Here is a 19,683-nt window from a genome sequence, read left to right on the forward strand (position 1 = left end):
TCAGCATGGCAGCTGCGAATGACGTACCTAAAGACCTATATAGCATGTGCTAGTATATATAGGAGCTATATATATTACGTGTACATACATAGATATCGGGAGCTATATAGGATATACCAGCAACAGCCCCATCTCTACAGCAATGAAGATGTCTTCAGCCACCCCGAGTCCATCTGTTGCAAGGGAGCTGTGGCAATCCTGATGGTCTCCAGGCGAACGACCGCCTCTGCTTTCAGGACCAGGCACCTTAGACTAAGAGGAAAGGTGTTAAAATAAAAGGAGAAAGAAAGGAGGGCCTCTGTAGAATAAAACGGAAGCGTTAGCACAGCTTTGCCAAGACACCAAGGGCTGGAAAGAAAAGTCTCCTGCCCATCAACAGCACAGCCTGGCTATAAACGCTAGAATCGCCCAAATCCCACTTAATTCACATTAATTGAAGGGGGCAGGAAGAGTTGCATGATTGGGATGGTAAACTCAATGGTCATAGCTTCCTTAGGAAGGCAAAATGTCATTACTGGGCAAGTCCCTGGAAAAAAAATTATCTTATGGGTCAGCATCTTAACAGATAAAACACAGAGCGGGACATGTGTTATGGACAGCCATCGGAAAACAGAGTGGATCAGGTCTTTATACACTGGCTTTTCAAATTTTCAAAAAAAGGTGGACCAAAGGGCCATTAAATTTTCTCTGCTGATGATCTTCAGCAAGTTTTGAAATACCGAGAGAAACATTTTGGAGAGCCAGAGGAAAGCAAGCGCTCCACGAAGATTTTTAGCAGGTAAATGGAATTGCACGGATAATTGCGTCAGCTTGACATCGATCCTGGACCTCCTTCGGGATGTGCGATTCTCAATTTAATTGCTGAAGAAATTAAGGCAATATAACGAATGCCAATCTATATGGCTCTATGGAAAATAGATCTCACGAAATGAACTTAGCGAGTTTTATTAAACCGCCTGCAAATTGGGTTGAAAAAGCATTCGCAGCGACGTAATGTAATTAGGCTGCTGTAAACTGGCTGACTTACAAACTTGAGCTCGTTGAGCGTGTCTCCAGCTTCAGGGTTTTTTATCTCAGCGGAGGGGAGGTTAAAAACGATGAGCTACCATCGGAAAAGCACTCGGGAGAAGTGTGAGAACGGACGGCTAATCCGGCAAACAGCGCGGGCAGGATTTAACAGCAGGACCGTGAAGTTTGACAAATTCAGGCTTGAAATGTGGAACAAATACTTGAGGCAGAGCAATTAGGGCAATTAATCTTTTCAACAGTTTGCAAGGGACCGTGGTGATTTCTCAGTCACCGGCAAATTTTTAAACCACGATCGGAAGATTTTTTAAAATTATTTTTTTTTAAAAGACAGAAATACACTACCGAAAACAAAACCTCCAGAAAGACTAATGGCCCATCTCCTGCAAATCAGGCTAGATGAGTACAGCAGGCCTCGCTGACCTTATAAGAGACCCACTTACGAAAACTAAAGTAATTTTCATTCATTCTTCTGCCATCCGACATCTTTCAGGCACGCTAAAAGGGCTCAAAAGTGGATATAAATGTAATTGTAAAGTCTCTTTCTCTAAAACAAGGTTACGTGCTGAATTTACAAACGCTGTCAGCCCAACATCCTGCAGACTTTTCAGTCCGGAAATGTGCGCAGAATACAGATGGACGGACTTTATCAGCTCCGTATTATGCCTCACAATGTGAAAATGATTGCATGACGAGTAAATCCAACACCCACGCAAATAACTGCTGCTTCCAGTTCCTAATGAGTCACAGACCCAGAACGGGGTCGGAAGAATAGTCATTGTGGGAGCAAAAAATCCAGCTCAAACGGACCGTTTCACATACTTGCTTGGGCAAGAGCGATCAAAGAAACGCTAGTTGGGGAGATGAATGACGTAATTGCAGTAAACAACTAACCAATATATTCATGTGAATTTTTTCCCCTCTATTTTCACATTTTATTTAAAGCCTTTTAAAGAGAGTTGGTTCTTAGCTATTTAATATTTAGCAACAGAATGAAAGAGGAGGAGAAGGAGAAGAAGCCTCCCTGATACAGAAGTCAACCAACCCAACATGAAAGATGGAAATCAGTTGTACCTGCTCTCTGGTATCGGAGTAGCAACTACAGGTTATGGGTCAACCCAGTCAAAAAGGTGCAAGAGTTAATAATAAGCCGCAGCAGGAGGACCTGGGTGGGAGAGACGCAAGTGATTCAACATCTTCTGGATGCAAATAGTCTCTGCAATGAGCTGATTATCTTCACTGATGCTTTAGGATAGATTTAACTGCACAGAGTCAGAAGAGATTAATCAGGCACCAAAACTTCCGTAAAACTGGCCTTCACTTGACCCGTGACACCATTTCCACTTCCCTTTCCCACGCATTTTTGCTCTCCTGCCCCTAAACATATGGTTTTATGGAGTAAGAAATTTCATATCCGTAACACCCGCACCAGTTCAACACATTTTTTCCAGCATCTCCTCCTGAGAGGAATGAGCCTCTGGTTGAAGCCGCCACAAGCGATTCCCCACCAGAAGATAAAACATTCGCTTTGAGTTTTTACTTTTTTAATTATTATTTTAATGCCATGGACGGGAGGGACAAATTTCAATTTTCCTTCAACCCTCTCTGCTCCACCAGGACTGAGTTATGCGGGGAAGGGATGATGCAAAATGTCAGGGTTTCTGCAAGGGAGACCAATCCCTCTGGTCTGTGTTTCCAAAAAGGCAATCCAGTCCTTTCCCTGAATCAGGCATCTGATAATAAAACTGCAGATCAAAGCAAGAAACGTGCTCCTGGCAGGGAAAGCCTAATTGCCAAAACACCGTGGTAAAGCCCCAGCCACATGTTATGCGATAAAAGGGAACATATAGATTTCACCCTTTACCTTGACACAGATTTTGTAAAGTAGTGTGAAAAATCAATGGGGGGGAAAAAAAACCCCCAACCAAACAAAAACTTTTTGTGCTGCTTTGATTTTTGTTTTTTAAATATTCAATAGTCCTTTTCTGAGCTACAGAGGCAGCTTAAGACAGAAATAAAGTTGCGGAGAAGGCGGCCGGTGTATCGTCTACCCAGACATTCACCAACCTGCTCCCCGAAGCAGCGACTCCTCGCTGTGTCGGGGTGTGAGCTGTGACAGGGTATGCATTTCACCTCCGCAGAGCCCAGACAGCAAGCCGGAGCCTTTCTTCTGGGCTTATACGTGAATAGATGTCACCTCACGGATGCCCAAACCCCAGGAGAAGAGGGCATCAGAAATGACTTGGAAAGATTTGAAACAGATAGTGATATTTTAAGGTTACCGTGCAATCCTACTCTACGCACTGTCACTAGCAGAAGGAAACACAAAAAGGAGGCAAAAATGGGGCAAATACAGCTTTCCCAGTTTGGGGGGAACGTTCCATTGTTCAGCGATGTCCATAAATGTGGTCGGTACCTCAGGTCTCCTCCTGACCCTGCTGCTAGCCAGTACACTCACCCTGGGTAAGTTATTCACCTTCCCCATCTGCAAAGTGGGGGGAAAAAGACTAATTTCCAAAGGAAAGCACTTTCAAACCTACTGATAAAAAGTACTCTAACACCCGCGGTGTTGTTCTATGAAAATCTTCTCTATAGAAGCTGATCTTGGGATTTTTTTTCCCTCCATTCAGGCTGAAATGCCATCAGAACCGCCCACAAGACTTTGTGAAAATGGTAAACCTAAACCTCACTGTGGCCCCAGCCAAATACCAGCCTCCGGCTGAGTGCCGCATCCCCATCCGTCCATCGTATTGCCAGGTAAAATGGAAGATTTCATCTGAAATGGAAACGGTGTCTTGCTGTGCTGCATCAACGAACGGCCTTTATTTGTCCTTACAGTCTGAGCCTCATCCTTGTTTTAATTCCTTTGCTGACACTAACACATTATTTTTTAATAAGCTGATGCTTTCCCATTTACTAAAAGAAACAAGTCATCTTGCCCGTTTACTAAGTCATCAAGCCATTGCCCATACGTATATACCATTATCGACACTCGCCATAATGAATCCAATCATCGTACGCGTATTTATTCCCCATCCTCTTCCGTTACCCGCACGCGTCGCTGCTGTGCTCCATCACTGCTGCTGCTTTCCCTCTGCACAAGCTCTACGGCTCTGTCTTCACACCCGTCCTCCTGGCGGGTCCTTTTGATGGATCTGGAGATCCGCTGTAACCTGGTACTACTGCGCTTATCTGAGTTTTTGCTGTTTGCAAAGCTAAATTCAATGGTCTAAAAGCAGATGCAGCAAAAAGGAATGAGCAGTTTCTCCAAGGCTGTAGCATCTTCCATCCTGCTCCTCGTTGTGGTGGAAACATTCACATAAATCATACCCGGTTAAGCAAACATGATGTACCCCAGCATCATAAAGCGTGGTTTTTTTCCCCACTTCCACTGAGCTTAATTATTCCTTGTTTCTTCTTTTCTACACCAGACTGAGTCCTGGTTAGCTGCCATCTGCCACGCTCAGACTTCTTCAAGCGCTCAAGGTTTGTCCCTTTGTCTCCAGAGGGACAAAATGTGCCTCACCACCAAGATTCCCTGCGTTTAGCATCAAAATGTTAATACTGTTACGCTGCATTTAAAAAAAAAAAAAACAAAAAACCAAAAAAACAACCAAAAAAAGGCATTTTTCCACCACTTGCCCCCAATTACACAGTAAACACACAGCCTATGCGGAGAAAAGCACCTTGCTGGAAAATTGAATTTCCTAACCTAAGAGCCATTCAAGCTGCATGAAGGGTAACGGGCCAAGTAAGCGGGCAAGTCCAATTCAGCAGAAAGCTGGTTATTCCTGGGGGCTTTTTTTAGGAGCTCCAATATGGATTGGGGAATAAAATTCCTTAATTGCAGGTTATAGTAGCTGGGATCAAATATCGTGTTGCAAAGAAGGGCTCTCCTGCTCCGCGCACGGCTGCGGCTCCTTGCTAGTAGGTGAACGCCATGGCAAAGGAAAATGCATTTCTGCCAGGTAAATATTAAGACCTAGGTAAGACACTTAAACCAGGAGATACTTATTTTGAGGAGATAACTACCCCGTTATCCTCTTCTAAACAACTTTATTCTATCAGTGATCCAACTGCAAAATAAACCGATACATGTTAGTAAAGGAAAGATCTCACGCTATTACTTAACACCCAGTTCTGGTCTTGAAAGGAATATGAATTGAGACAAGCATGTTAGAAAACTGCTTGTGTCTATAGGATGCGCTTCTCTAGTTAAATCTTCCCCAGTATTATTTTTACAGAAAAAAAGTAGTCAACTTTCTCTTTCATTTTTTTTTTTCCCCCCCAAAAGTCCAAGATTGTTTTCTCAGCCTTCCAATTTGGTATTTGAAGAATAGGAAAATAGTCTTTTTTTTTTTTTTTAAGGAAAATTTAAAATTGTCTTTGGGTAATTATAGGATGACTGCTACTTTCTTAATAAAAGACAACAGGATAAGAAAAAAAAAGGGGGGGGGGGGAAGGAAAATACACTGCCGTTTGCTTCTCTTCAAATGCCCATTTTATGGCCAGCCATCTTCACAGACGTTCTCGTTCAGGTATCACAATGCTCGGCTCCCCGTGGATTTCACTTGGATTGGCTTTTCAAGTTTTGTCCGTAGCCAAAACCGAGGCTGATTTCAGCTCGGACTCAATGAAATAGCACATTATTTTCCTAACCAGAGGCTGAGCCACACCGAGCAAGCGGCACCCCCAAAATACAGGTGTACCGAGTTGGCTGTGCTCAGCTGCCCAGAGCTCAGCCCCTTACTGAGAAAACCAAACCGTCACGCTTGCCTCGGCTCTAATGCTGTTTTCTATATTAAAAAAAACCCAACCCCACTTCTCGTTGCCCTCTGGCGATCACCTAAAAATGGCCAAGCTGTCGTCTGCAACGGTGTGTAAATACCGCTCTTCATCCACCTTCTCGGTCCTTCTCTATGACACTGGTGGAGCTGCCGATGGTGGAGACTCCATCATCTTGTAGCTCTTCAGGGACCACCTCCACGTGAGCAGAATAGGACAGGACTGGCAGAAAGAAGGGGGGAAACCGGTGCACAGGGAGGCAACAGAAAACAAGCCAGACGTGCGCAGCAAGTGATTTCCATGCTCCTTCTGCCTCTGCAGAGGTGCTGCAAGCGGTGAAGAGGCATTCGTGACCCTGGTTTCTGAAGGTCAAGGTTGGGGTTACCCCAACACATCTCGCCCGCACTGCAAGGTTTAAAAGAGCCCGCGGAAATGCGAAATGTCCCAGTGCCCGCTGCCGAGACGAAGCCTGTAGATATGGTCAGTGCTGAACGCACGCAGCCAAATTACCCCAAAATAGCATCTTCTCCTCCCTTGACTGCAGTGAACGCGCTCAGACTTTGCGTGCAGAAATGAAGCTGTTGGACAGAAATGTCCAGGTTGTCTCTGCTTTCTTCGTACTCGGGTAGCCCCCGGTCTGGCGAACGTCAGGGCTGCACCAGGAAACGCTTTCATTAAATGGATGTGGGTGGGTTGGAGACATCCCGTGTGCAGCTCGTTGCTGGATGCTGAAGTACAGCTCGCTGCTCTTGCTGCTCTTCCAGCGGTTCATCAAGGCAAGCTCATCCCGCTCCCCCACGCTACCCAAGTTACACAACTTTAACAGATTGCTTCATTTTTCTTATTTTCATGTGGCTGGGCCCCCTGAGCCCTCTGGGTGTCCAGGCAGGGAAACCGAGGCAGAGGGGTGTGCTGCAACCCATCCTCCACGGCATCATCGATGTGGTCAGCGCGGCGTTGCACAGCGCGGGGACGGGGACGGGAACGTACCCAACATCACCCAGCTACGAGACGCAACTTTAAAAGTAACGCAAGACAAGGAAGCACCCTTAAATAATAAAATCCTCACTCTGCTCCTCAATGGCATGCTCAATGTCTCGAGCATGCGTTGTATTAGTCGCCCAGGAGCTATGCCATGTTCGTTATCTGTGGTTCTCTTCTTCCAGTCATCTTCTCAGGCACCACTGCCCTCCAGTGATAAGTGCTGGGAGATGAAAAGCAAAAATGCCTCAGAGTACCCTTGGAGACACAGCCTTCTTATTGCCCACGTTTTCCCCTGCGTCCGCCAGACTAAAGCAACTTTCCAGTTAATTTACCGAAAATACTCTCTGCCACGCTACAGCCTGCGTTCCCTTCGGCTCGTGACTGCAGTAACGATCCCGACCCACCTGGGAGCCGCTTCCCTCCGACCGCAAAAATAAAAGTTTTTTTTGCCACCGAGCCATATTAAAGTCCATCGCAGCCCCAAAATGCTGGGCACGTTCCTATAGACAGGGGACAAAACTGCCCTCTAAGAATTGCAGAGCAATTTGATAAAGCGGAGTTGCCCACCCAAGCCTCTCAAGAGCTGTTTGCTGCTTCACGGCTTTTCGCAGTGCCGCCTTTCCTAATTACTTCAAATCTAACTTTTCCGTGCTCACCGTATTTCCGCAAGAGACTTCCCAGCGCACAGAGTTATTTTCTTTGGACTTTCAAGAAAACCCTGGACTTTAGCAAGAGGGGACATTTGTTGTATTTACTCCTTCTAGCTTCTTTTTTTTTCTTTTCTTTTTAGAGAAATTTTTCAACTAAGTCCAGCAACTCCCCGCCAGCCTCAAAGCATAGTATCTCTCCTCGCATCTTTCTCTGCACCATAGTCGCTTCTGACATGCCTTCAAACCCTTAAAAACAGCCCAGCTGGAAGCCACCCTTCAGGGTGCCTTTCTTAAGGGCCCCCTTCCTGCTGCACCCACTGATTCCAGTTAGTAAAGTTGCCTTTTGGCTTAATAATTACACCAAAGACATCCACCACGCACCCAAATTTTGGCACGCGTGTTAAGCCACTCAGAGGATTTGGGTATATTTGTTGTGGATCTCGGCACATTAGCTGCTCAAGAAATTATCCCCAGTGATCCTTCCCGCTTTCATACACCGCAGGATAAATAATACAGAGCATGGCTCTTGGCCCAGTCCTCAGCATACGAAGCATTAAAGAGTTTAAAGAAATTAAATACTGATGATATTGCATGCAGATACATAAATAGAAAGTGGAATTACAAGATTCAGGACCTGATCCCTTATTACAAACAACAAAACGGATTTTTTTTTTTTTTTTTTTTTTTTTAAAAACAGAATTTATACACTGATTGGTCATTTAAAATCCTGGCAGTGATTTTTATCTTGGAGGATTTTATAGCAACTTCCAACGAAGAGCAAAATGCAAATGAAAATAACTCGAAATTCCCATCCTGTTGCACTCGCTGGAATCCATCACAGCCTCGCACTGTACTGCATTACTGCAAACCGTATGCCAGAAAACCCAGATATTAAAGATACTGATGTCCTGAACCTGTTTCCCACCTGCACAGTTACCTTCTGGGCCTTCTATGTTAATTAATACTTTGTTTTCTACCAACGTGTCTGTACGCTGTTTGAATCTTACAGTCACACGATCGGCTTGTAATTAATTTACTGCTACAAGGACATCGCAGGTGTACGTTTTTACCCCATTCTACGTACCAGTAAGTCTCAAAACCACAAACGCACCAAGAAAGCCAACGCCAAAGGAGCGCAAAGTAAAACCGATTTAAGTCAAACAGGAGGCAAAACTTTCTTTACGCTTAGTTACATCTTCAGCTTTTATTTTGCTACCGTCTCTAACCCAAATCGTACGTCGCCACAGGTCAGGAAGACTTTACGATCACGTTCACCTGCTGCTGTACCAGTACGTGCTATCCATAACATGCCTCCATTAAAGCTCCACTTGATATATTCTCCCTGGAGAATATAGAAAGGTTGCCAAGCCCTAGAGAGAGCAGGCAGTCCTGCTCCAGCGTGTATAACAGTATACAACGCTCCTCACATCTTTAATGGACAATTTTAATGGACCCTCGCTCTTTCAGAGATACCGCAGCGTCTCTTGGGAGGGGAAACGCAAGGCGAAGCTGCTTCGGCGTGTCCATCGCAGCTCGTCGTCTTTCAGGAAAGCCATCAGCTGTATTTCAGGACGATATGCAATTTCCTCTTCTAATTGATACTTAAACGAAACGAAAAGTTATACCTGCTCTGTTACACTGGAATCAAATGCATTGGAGTGCCTTGCAAAAGGCCCCCCCCAAACCAACAGGCGTCTTTATCAGCAGAGAAGGATTCCAATGAGCATTTTTATTTAGCCCGACATTGTTTAAATCAGTTCATTTGTGCTACAGCGCAACATTTTCCCTTGACACAAGTTTTCCGGGATTTAGTCAAACTTCTACCTGAGAAGAGAGGAAGCCATTTGACACCGAAGCAGATCTCCTTAATCTAATCGTCGAGCCTCAACCAAAACTGAAGCTGGCAGCAGAGCGGGAGGTTAGCAGGGGACAGCAGACCTAGCCCTGGTCACAGGCTCGCCAGGATGTCACTCGAGCCTGCGCCGAATCCAGGATTGTCCCTTCTTGGCTGCACGGCATCTCTGCTCTCCCAAACCACCGCAGCTTTGGTTGACCCTCTTGCCATGAGGTCTGGGTACAGCCACGACCCCCTTGCTGGCAGATTTGACTTCAAAGAGCTCGTCCCTCGGGAGCACTAAGCCACCGGCATCTCAGAAACTCCAGAAAGATTCAGTTCGGAGGGTCTCTGGTCCGCTCCCAGCGCAGCCAACATTGCAGCTACAGCTGGTTGCTCAGGGCCGCGTCCAGGCGAGTCGAGGCAGTCGCCGAGGACGAGGAGCCCACAAGCCACGGCATCGGCAGGACAGATTTGGGACTCACAAAGTCCCTTTTTTACTCAGGTACGTGACCACCACCTGCTCTTTCCACCTCTCAAGACCCCACCGGACACAGCCGAGAGATTTGGTTGCGCTACTGGAGAGGTTGCTCCCCCTCCCTTGTAGTATTTCGCACAAAGCTCGGGCTTTGCCCCAAATGGGAATTTGATCCAAAATTATAAGCGTCGCCATTTACGCTTGCAGATCCCCGCGGTTCGGTCCGGAGCATCCTAGCTCCTGCTACCGCACGCGCGGCCCTGAGCTCAGCCTCCCTGCCTCCCTCCGGCTTTTTTAGCATCTCCTTCACGTGCACATGCTTCGTTTGTGACTCCAGGCTTTTATTACTAATGGAACAAATATGCTGAAAGAACATCCATGAGCAAAACGTAGAAAAACCCTATTAAAAAAACAAAACAAAACAAAAAACCCCAGTCCTCATCTTTTCCAGCCGGGAGGTCACAGCGGAGGGTAAAGCTCTTTAAGAAGCCCTTTGCCAAGCTCTGTTAGATATTTTCCAGGACCTGCATCAACTCTGCAGGCAACCAAGTGGATATCTTGGGAAGGCTTTTTCCCCAAAGTTTCTCATTAGTAAAGCTGCAAAGAGGAACTTGCAGTCTTATTTTAGTCCTTTCTATCTCATTTTACTTTGATACGCTTCACCGCCCGGGGGATTTTCGTTAGAGAACTACCTTTTCCATGGTACAATTCTGACAAAAATGACACTTGCTGTGACTAAAAAGAAGCCAAATAAAGAGCGACTGTGGCCAAGCAGTTTACAATACCATATGTGCCTACATCCACGCGCTGCTTTTAAAAACGCAGTGGCAGGTGAGACGCAGGACCCTTTCTCTCCTCCAAACCAAGCGACGTCCACAAGCTGCCGCGGAAAAATAACACAACGCGTGTGCTAGATCCCGTCTCCCTTTTAGATTTTTTTTAAACTGAGCTCGCCCCGAAGATCTGAGAGAGAAAAGCGGTTTGTCATGACCTTGCCTGGGAGCGCAGCTATAGGTTTAAAGCTTATATGTAATCACGTTTTCAGGGATTCGTAACCAAAGCAGGCGAGCTCTGGGCAGGCAGAAGGTGGGTTACGCGGTAATCTGGCAGCTGCCTGAAAATCTGTCCGCCTGCGGTTCAGTCCCCCCAAGGGAGGCACACGAAAGCCTCATGACTTGAGGCACTTAAAAATAGGCAGAAGGAAGAATTTGCGATGACGCCGCTGGGAACAACTCTGCGTCAGCCGGGGACGGGCAGCGGCAGCTCATCCCCTGCCCGTCCCGGGCCTGATCCTGCCCCCGGGGACCACGTAGTCACCCCCTGCACGGTGCGGTGTCGGTACGAGGGTGCTGAGACCCAGCAGGTGATGCACGAGCCGTTAGCCATGATGTCATGGTTTGGGATGTCACAGTGTTGCAGGCTTTCCTCGGTGCAAAACTGAGCAGTAAAGAGTGAAGCCAAATATGTCAAGTTTCCATTAAAAACCACCTGGAAAATTTTTAATTCTGCCATCTTGCCATCCTTCTTCACAAGGGCCAGGGATCATATCAAATAATCTAATTTTTTTTTAAAATTTCATGTATTTATATATAAATAAATCTATGTTTTATATTATTTTTGCAGGAGGTGGAAGGCAAAGCTCAATTTAGCTGCTTTTGATGTGCTGCCATAGCGGTGATGCTGTTCTGCCCGTGAGGAAGCACCGGACGGATGTGATGGAAAAGGCGGTGTCAGTTGCCAGGTCTGCTGGTGACAGACAGACAGACAGACGGACGCCTAGCCATACCCGGCAGAGAGGTGCCATCCGATGCCCTTCGGGAGCACGATTTCCCCGCGTTGCGGCTCGCTTTTCAGGTCTCCCGTGAGCTGAAGGAAAGCGATGCCCAGGGAGGGGGGAGCGGTAACTTCAGCCCATTAAAAATTAAGAGAAGGGAAATGGTTTCAATTGATTAATCATAAACATTTGCTCCTCTCTCTCTCTCTCTAAAATCCTTCCGCTTATTTTACTGACCTCGGCCCTCTCGAGGGACACGATGACCCGTGCCGTACCTCTTCCTACGGCGTGCAACAACCCGCTGGTCTCCAAACTTCACTCAACAGCCTTCGCTGCTTCATGCCACAGGTTAAGTTGCTCCATTCGAAGAATTAGAGAGGAGAATGACCAAGCCAAGAGTCCCGCTCCCGTTTCAGTCGCTCCCTTTGCAATATTTTCTGGCTATCCCCAAGTTCAATAACAGCTGGTCAAACTTCCCTCCTTCGTATTTTCCTCTCTCTTTGGGCCAGCGACACGCTACCGACACTACAAGCAACGAGAGCAGCATTAATTCTTCCTACGCCAATATAATTGAATCTAATAAAATCCTTACGATCTTCGGTGTCAACTACCCAGGGACGAAGCATCCAAGGAATGCGCTGTCGCCGCGCCAGGAGCAGATGGGAGCAGATCCGTGATGGGTAAATGAGGGAACAGAGGCATTTTTTAGGGTAGTAATTAATGTCAAAATTACTGCTGTCCCCCGTACCCTTCCTCTGAGCTTTGGAAACTGATCCTGATTCTTACAGAGATATCGCTGAAGAGAAATAGCAGACACACAGAGGACTCGGAGATAGCAAAACCTGCCTGTTTAAACTATTTAAGGCATAGCTGCTTAGCGGTATCAAATATTAGATGAGCTGTGGTTCAAAAATGTCCTTTCCTTAGCTTAAAGGCTGTCCTTAACATAACTGAAGCGTTACACATTTGCAGCAGGTTACACATTTGCCCCCCAACAGTCAAAAAATAAAGCAAATGCTCATTTTCCAGCCTCCCAAGGCCTCGAGGGACGGTGGTTACAGGTACCGGGGAAGCAGTTGGGTTGTTTTTCACATGGAAGCCAAATGCAGGATCGATATTGCTTTAGCGGCTGGCAGATGATGAGATCATGTCTAAATTAACACAACTCAGCCACCCGGCTGGGAGCTGAGTTCCCAGAAAGAGGGCTGGGGGGGAGGAAGGGCACAGCCCCGGCTGTGAGGGAGAAACTCTCTCTTGCCACGCTCGGGGTGGTTGGAGCAAAGCATGGGTGATGCCATCAACGGCCCAGCCCTCCCCAGCTCCGGGGGTGGTGGAGACGGCCACAACGAGCGAGCTGTAAGCCAGAACTGTGTTATGAGGGAGGGAGAAGTGATGGAGAAGCACAAGGTCGTGCAGGGGATGCCTTTGCTTTAGGCTGGGGCAACCCAAGCAGCCCGGTCCAGCTTTGAGGATGACCTTGCCTCGAGTTTTGGAGTAGAGACCTCCCACATTGCCCAGTTTTCACCCTCTGCGTGGTCAGTCCTGGCCCGAGCGGTACCCAAAGCAGCCATGAGATGGGTTGATCCTGCCAACATCAAACACCAGCTTATCGCAAGCGTTGGAGCCAGGAACTATATAAAGTTGAGAGCGTCCGCTCCAGTCCTCCATCCACAGTACCGTATAGACCACCCGCAGCCTTTAAACACTGGGTTTAAACACCGTGGGTGAACACACACTCTCAGCAACACATCCCCCCCAACACCTCAGACAAGGTGGAAGCGGGGAAAATGATCGATTCATGCCAGGATTTCATCTGGAAAACCATCTGCAGGACGACCGGGCCAGGGCTGTGAAGCTGAAACCACGATACACCCCCATACCTGGCCTTAAATGTTAGACCCCACTGCCATCTTGTGGCAAACGCTTCCCAAAATAAAGTAAAAGAAGGGAAAACCCGTTAAAAAGTTGCAGACAAAGTTAGGTGGTGCGGCGAGGAAGGAGGGGTAAGTTATTGGGAACGGGGTGGGGAAACTCATCGCTTCTCTTCAGTGATGCTGAGACTGAATCCATAGCACCGTGCCAGACACAAACTGATGCGGAAAAAACACAGAGACGGGATGGTCCAAACCAAATTTGCAAAGTCGAGGACATAATCACACACATAAAGCGTAATTGCCTGTACAGCCGTGACTGCCTTTTAAGTCGTGGCTCTGGCACATTAATACCGGCAAAGATTTAGTCGCTATTTCAAAACATTTAACAGTTTCCAAAGTAATTTAGCGTCGCCCTGGTTCGAATAAGGCTTGTCGACCCCAATAAGCAGGATTAAGCTGGAATTAGATATTGCACCTCTGAACGAAAGAACGCAGTTGCTGGAATTCACCGAGAGGATGATTGAAAAGACGAGGATGACGGCTCACGTCGATCATTCACGTGGCACGAAGCATCTTCGGATGCTGAAAACCCGCAGATTAGCGCCCTTTGGGTTTTCAAAAAGCACCTCGCTGCAGGAACGAGGCAGTTTTGAAAATCCCCGGGGTCCTTACCTGGCTGTTAGTCCTAGCCGAGTGCTTTGAGCACACCTCGGCATTTACTTTTTGCATCGTTTATCTTTTACAGCGCTCGCGCCGTGGCGGAGCCTTTTGCTTAGCAACTGGGGATCAACTTCCTAGGAACTGCTTTCCAAGGCGTTAGCAAAGTGCCTCGACTGCTGTATCATCCAGTCACGCCGCGGATGGCTCTTACCGCGCTAGAAAAAACAGCAACAAATTCTTTTTCCTTCTTTGTATTGCGATAAAGCAACGGCCAGATGCTGTATCAGGCAGCATCGAATCCGCGCGTGATCCGAAACGCTTATCTGGTTTAGGTACAAGTGAATAAAAACCTCACTGAACAACCATAAATTAAGGAATCATTGACAAGAAGCGCGTCTCTCTCCTCGACACAAATCTCCGCTAGCAGGAACGGCTCAAGGAAACAGCAAGGGAAGAATTACATTTTGAAAAACAGACATAGGAAGTGGCAGTGTCCTGGCTATTTTGAAAGAAAATCTGATTTATATCAGAATAGCTTTCTTCCATTAAAATCTATACAACTAAGTTATCGGGAGGCATAACGGCATAAAAACAGACTTCCAGACAAAAGATAGCAGGTCTTTCAATACCTTCCTGTTTTCACAGCCCCTTTCTCTGGATCTTTGCAAGTCCTTACAACTTTGACCCTGCTACACGTTGCAGGGGTGGGTTAGAAGAGGCACAACGTATTGCCAGAGACAAACTCTATTTTCTGCTTTCAGCTGGGGTTTAACTGCTTTTTGAGTTTCTATCGTCCCGTTTACTAGTTTCGGCTTCTTGAGAGTTTTATATGTCGGTGTATATTACAGAGAAGCTTGCCCTAAATAAAATTAATTACACTGTCGGTAGCTATATCTTTATCTTCAGAGATGAAAAAGCCTCTGAAGGTTAATCCTGGACCCAGACAAAAACATTTCTATCGGCATTAATTTGAAATCAACGCACAAAACAGACCGGTCTAAACATCATATTGGAGTTTTTACAGTATGGAAGTTGTCTCTGGGTTTTAGAAAGGAGGTTTTACCCGTCTCCAACCTCTCAGGGGCCTGAAGGCTTGTGGGATGAACAGTTTAGACGATGCCATCAGCTGCTGTCGCTAAAACGCAGGCAGGAGACTGTTACAGGTCTATAAATTACCCCCCTAAATAAATTAGCCAAAACACTGTCAGCAGTTTTTAGATGAAAAAGCCAGAGAAACCCACAGAGACATTAAAGGGAGCTGGCACCAGACGGACCCACTTATACCTCCGGTCGGCATCGAAAACTGGGAAACATCGTCATCCTCTTGGCAGAGGCCGACTGCAGCAAAGCCCTTTACCCCCCAGCGCCCAGGATGCCATAGCAGCAACCCTGGAACCCGATCAACGGGCGAGACGCCGCCCGCAAAAAAGACACGTTTCTTTAACCCGCTGGTGGGTATCAATTTGGGGGCAATAAAGGAAACAAAAGCAGGTTGGCGGGTGCAACGCGTTCGGTACACCGTGCGGCTGCCCGTCACTCTTCCAGCAACGAGACGGGAGCAAAAATTAAGCGGACCTTAATTAAAACCCAAGAGCAATCCCAAACTGGCTTGGTTACCATCGTCATGGCTACCACGAGCGAGGCCGAGGTATGGGAAGATGCCGGGGGGATGAAGCGCCAGCCCGGAGGGCGGTGGGAAATGCCCACAGGCCCCACCGAGAGTTTTTCCTGCACACCGAAACAACATCTCCGGGTGACGGGAACGATGCAGGATGGGGCAAACGACCTTCACAACAACACACGGACGCAGCGTTTTCTGGCGCTGGCCTGCCAGCCCAAGCTGGGAACAGCGGGGGAAAGTCTGAGGCGAGGATTAAACCTCGCTAGAGCCGTGAGCGGGTTTAATAACTTTTAAATGAGTTATTACACATGGGCGGGCACCGGGGTCCTTGCCATTACTGCAAGGCGCCAGGTCGCTGTCACCTTCCCTTGCAGTAGCCGAGGCTCGGGACGATCACAGCCTTCAAAAAAAGCAACGGCAAAGGAAAAAGTTGGACCTGGGTTTCTTCTCCGGCTGCAATACGCAGCCTCCGCTTTGGGCAGGGGATGCGAAGGGATGCGCTAACCCGGGGAAGGACGAGCTGACACGCTCTGCTTGTGTGGCCGGCAGTCACACACCTCCCTGGGCATAGCGGTTTGTTTTATTAAATCACCCCATACAGTCAGGAAAAAGAATAATAATAATAATAAAAGCCCAAAGCCAAGCACTCCTCATTTATCTTTAAACAAGTAATAGTCTCGTTAATGAAGAGCAGAGGACAACTGCGGAGGAAAGGGCAGGAGCGTGGTGTGGGTGACGGCAAGGGACGTTTTGTGAGAAGATTGAGGAGAGCGGTGTGGATCCGCACCCAAATACACCCGGCTACGGGAAACATCGTCCGGAACGATTTTCCTGAAATAAATCGCTATGCGTGGAAGAAATCAGACAGTCTCTTACTTGGCAAGCACCGGCGACAGCTTCTGCCGAAAGGAGGGTGACGCCGGGTCCCGCACGCTGCGGGCGCACGGAACTGGCGCGCTCCCACAGCAACTTCCCCGTCACGCACGAAAATACCCGGGAGCCGGAGCGTGGGCCGGAGCAGTGCCACGCTCCCCCGTTTTCACGCGGTGTATTAAGGCAAGAGGGTCACGCACTTGAAACTCCCAGAGACCCCATTAAAAAGGTCCCCCATTAAAACACCCTCCGTGAGCGCCCGACACCGGCGCGGGGGGGGGGATAACCGGAGGCAAAGCACCGGTGCAAAGCCCACGAGTGGAGGAGCGTGGGCTTTAGGTTTTGGGGAGCGATGGGGTCAGGAAAGGGGGGGGCTGGGGGGGGGGGGGCAGCACCTGCCCCGGGGATGGGGCGGGCGGAGGCGGGCGGGTGGGTGCTGCCCGCCCGGGGCTGACTCTCGGGCAGCGGCCAAACAACTTCCCGGCTCCGCTGCAAACTTTTTCCCAGCGCCGGGGGAAGGCACTGCCGCCTCCCGCCGCGTCCTCCCAGCCTTCCCCCCCCCCCCCCCCCCCCCGCCTCCCCCGGCTGAGCATCCCCCCGGGGAGCCGGAGCGGAGCCGCGGCGGGGAAGGGAAGGGAAGGGAAAGGAAGAAGGGGGGCCGGACCGCCGGTAATGGGTTATCCGATCCCCCGCAGGGCTCCTTCCCGGCGGCTGAAAGCCCCTAATGCTCCCGGCGCTTCCTCCAGCCCCCCCCCCCCCCCCGCGGCACGATCGATGCCGCTTCTCCGGGGAGCCGAAGCAGCGGAGCTGGCGGGGGGGGGGGGGATGCAGTGTCCCGCCGCCTCTCTCCCGGCCACCCCACTCGGGAAGGGTTTTTGCGGGACGGGGGGGTGGGGGGGTGCCCGCTCCTACCTCTCGGCCTTGGTGAACTTGCGGAAAGCCTGGCGGAGGTCGTGGAAGGAGCGGTAGGTCTGCGGCTCGGCCGAGATGCCCTGCGCCCGGGTGGTGCGGGGCCCGATGTGCGGGCTGGGGGCCGGTAGCACCGACTGGCATTTGTGCAGCCGCCGGCGCAGCTCCTGGATCTCTTCGTCCTTCTCCCCTAAGCGCCGCTCCAGCTCCTTGATCCGTTCCTCCTTCAGCAGCAGCAGCTTAGTGAAGTCTCCTTCCAACTCGGTCATTTTGGGGGTAAACCCCCCCCCACCCCTCACCACCACCACCCCCGGCGTTAGTACCGAGCCGGTCCCGGGTCGGGGCGGGTAGCTCTCATGGAGAGCAGCGGCCGGATCCGCTCCCCGGGAGAGGGAGAGGGGCGGGGGGGGGGGGCGGCTCCTGCCCGCCCCGGGTCAGGGCAGCGGCCCCGGCATCCCCAAGCGCTGCCCTGCGCTCCGCCGGCAGCCGGCGAGTGGAAAACCTGGAGGGGGCCGAGGGGAGGGGGGGGGGGAAAAACACCCACCCACCCCCCAAAAAACAGAAAGAAAGAAGGGAAAAAGGGAGAAGAGAAAAAAAAAAAAAAAAGACAAGAAAAGGGGAAAGAGCTTTTGTGCCACTCTGCGAGGCTGGGATCCTGGAAATAGCAACAATTACCATGTGATCGGAGGGTGACGCAGCTCCTTGTAACTGGAGCCGAAGACTTGGGATTCAAACAAGAGCACCTCATAAATATTAAATTGCCTTCTGCTAATGAGCCACGTGGAGCCGCCCCCCCCGCCCCGCCCTCCCTCCCGGGAGCTCAGCATCCCACCCCCCGGGTCACCCCACATCCCACGCTGCTGCGTACCCCTCATGGCTCCCCTGGCACCCCAGTCCCTCCCGAGGACCCTCATCCCTGGCTCCCTGGATCTCTGTCCTTGCTGGGGCACCTTACATGCCACCCTGCCATCGACACCCCGTGTACCTCCCCACTGGGGGACCCCACATCCGCCCAGCATCCTTCCCCACATCCCACCCCTCTGGGCACCTGCTCCTCTCCCCATCAAGGACTCCGCATCCCTTCCCACCAGAGTCCCCTGTTCCCCGCCCTCCTCCGGTCACCCCACAACACATGCCAGCCACCCCCATCAGCCTGTGGGGCACCCAACTCCCACCCCCCCCCCCCCCCCCCCCCCCCCCAGCACGCATGGACAGCCTGCAACCCCACGCCACGAGGCAGCAGAGCCCATCACCATGCACACAGACCCTGGGGCCCTGGTGGCACCGGGTCCCCCGGGGGGGATGCTGGCTAGGGAGGGCAGGCAGCCCGAGTGCTCGGCAGCAGCTCTGAGGAGGCAGGAGCTCACCCTTCCTGGACTTATTTGGAAGAGCCCATCACGCACATGAATTTTTAATGCCGGCTGGCAAAGGGCACCATCAGCTCCCCTATCACATTTCCCTCCCGAACCACCCTCGCTTCCAGGAAGGGGGGCAGGAACCCCTTACTGCAGGCAAAAAAAGGGGGGCCTGGCCCAGCCCCACAGCCAGGCCTTGGGCCCAAAAGGAGCCCAGGAAGCCCTCAGGGTCCACACCCCAACCTGGAGCAGCCGTGGGGGTCTCGTCCCCTGGGTTTGGGGCTCACAGGCCTGCTAGGGCAAGGCAAGGACGGGGCAAAGCACCAGAGCTGGGCTTGGAGGGCAAGGCTGTATCACAGGAGTCTTAAATTAAGGCGCAAAAATCAATTAGCAGCCTCTCTTTTAATGAGTTGGAGGCAGCGGGGTGTTTTCACACACTTGTGTCTGTCCCTCCACCCTTTCATGCGTGGTTGGAAACCTCCGGGATCAGAGCTGCTCCCGGTTCCCATCCTCAGCCCAGGAGCAGCCCTGCGGCCAAGGGGTCAGCGGCAGGGCTGAGGGGGGCAAGTGCTGGGGGAGGAAATAATTTTTTTAAAAAAAAATTATTATTAATAATTGCATTTTGCTTTATTGAAAGGCAAAGAGCGCCATCTCGTGTAGGAAATGACCGTGTAGTGCGGGGCAACGATTTACAGACAGACAGACGGACAGACAGACCCGCCACACACTGCTTTGGAAGGGAAGGGGCGATGCTGGGGAGCGGCAGCCGGGAGCTCGGCCGCGCGCTGATGCTCAGCGCCTTCTTGATACGTTTCCCTGTTAAAAATCTTGTTTCTTAAAAAAAAATTGCTTCATTTAGG

At 50.0% G+C, this 19,683-nt stretch overlaps 1 protein-coding gene across 1 annotated transcript in view; it reads right to left on the bottom strand.

Annotated features, from left to right (window-relative positions):
* The window catches only part of PRKG1 (protein kinase cGMP-dependent 1), a 523,526-nt gene extending 505,789 nt beyond the window's left edge, over positions 1-17,737 (bottom strand). Inside the window, exon 1 of the mRNA XM_050898610.1 lies at positions 17,472-17,737. Coding sequence (XP_050754567.1) covers positions 17,472-17,737 — 266 coding nt within the window. The remainder of the gene's footprint in view (positions 1-17,471) is intronic.
* Between the last annotated feature and the right edge of the window lie 1,946 nt (positions 17,738-19,683).

This window comes from Gymnogyps californianus, chromosome 6, assembly GCF_018139145.2.
Source record: "Gymnogyps californianus isolate 813 chromosome 6, ASM1813914v2, whole genome shotgun sequence".
Classification (NCBI taxonomy): Eukaryota; Metazoa; Chordata; class Aves; order Accipitriformes; family Cathartidae; genus Gymnogyps; species Gymnogyps californianus.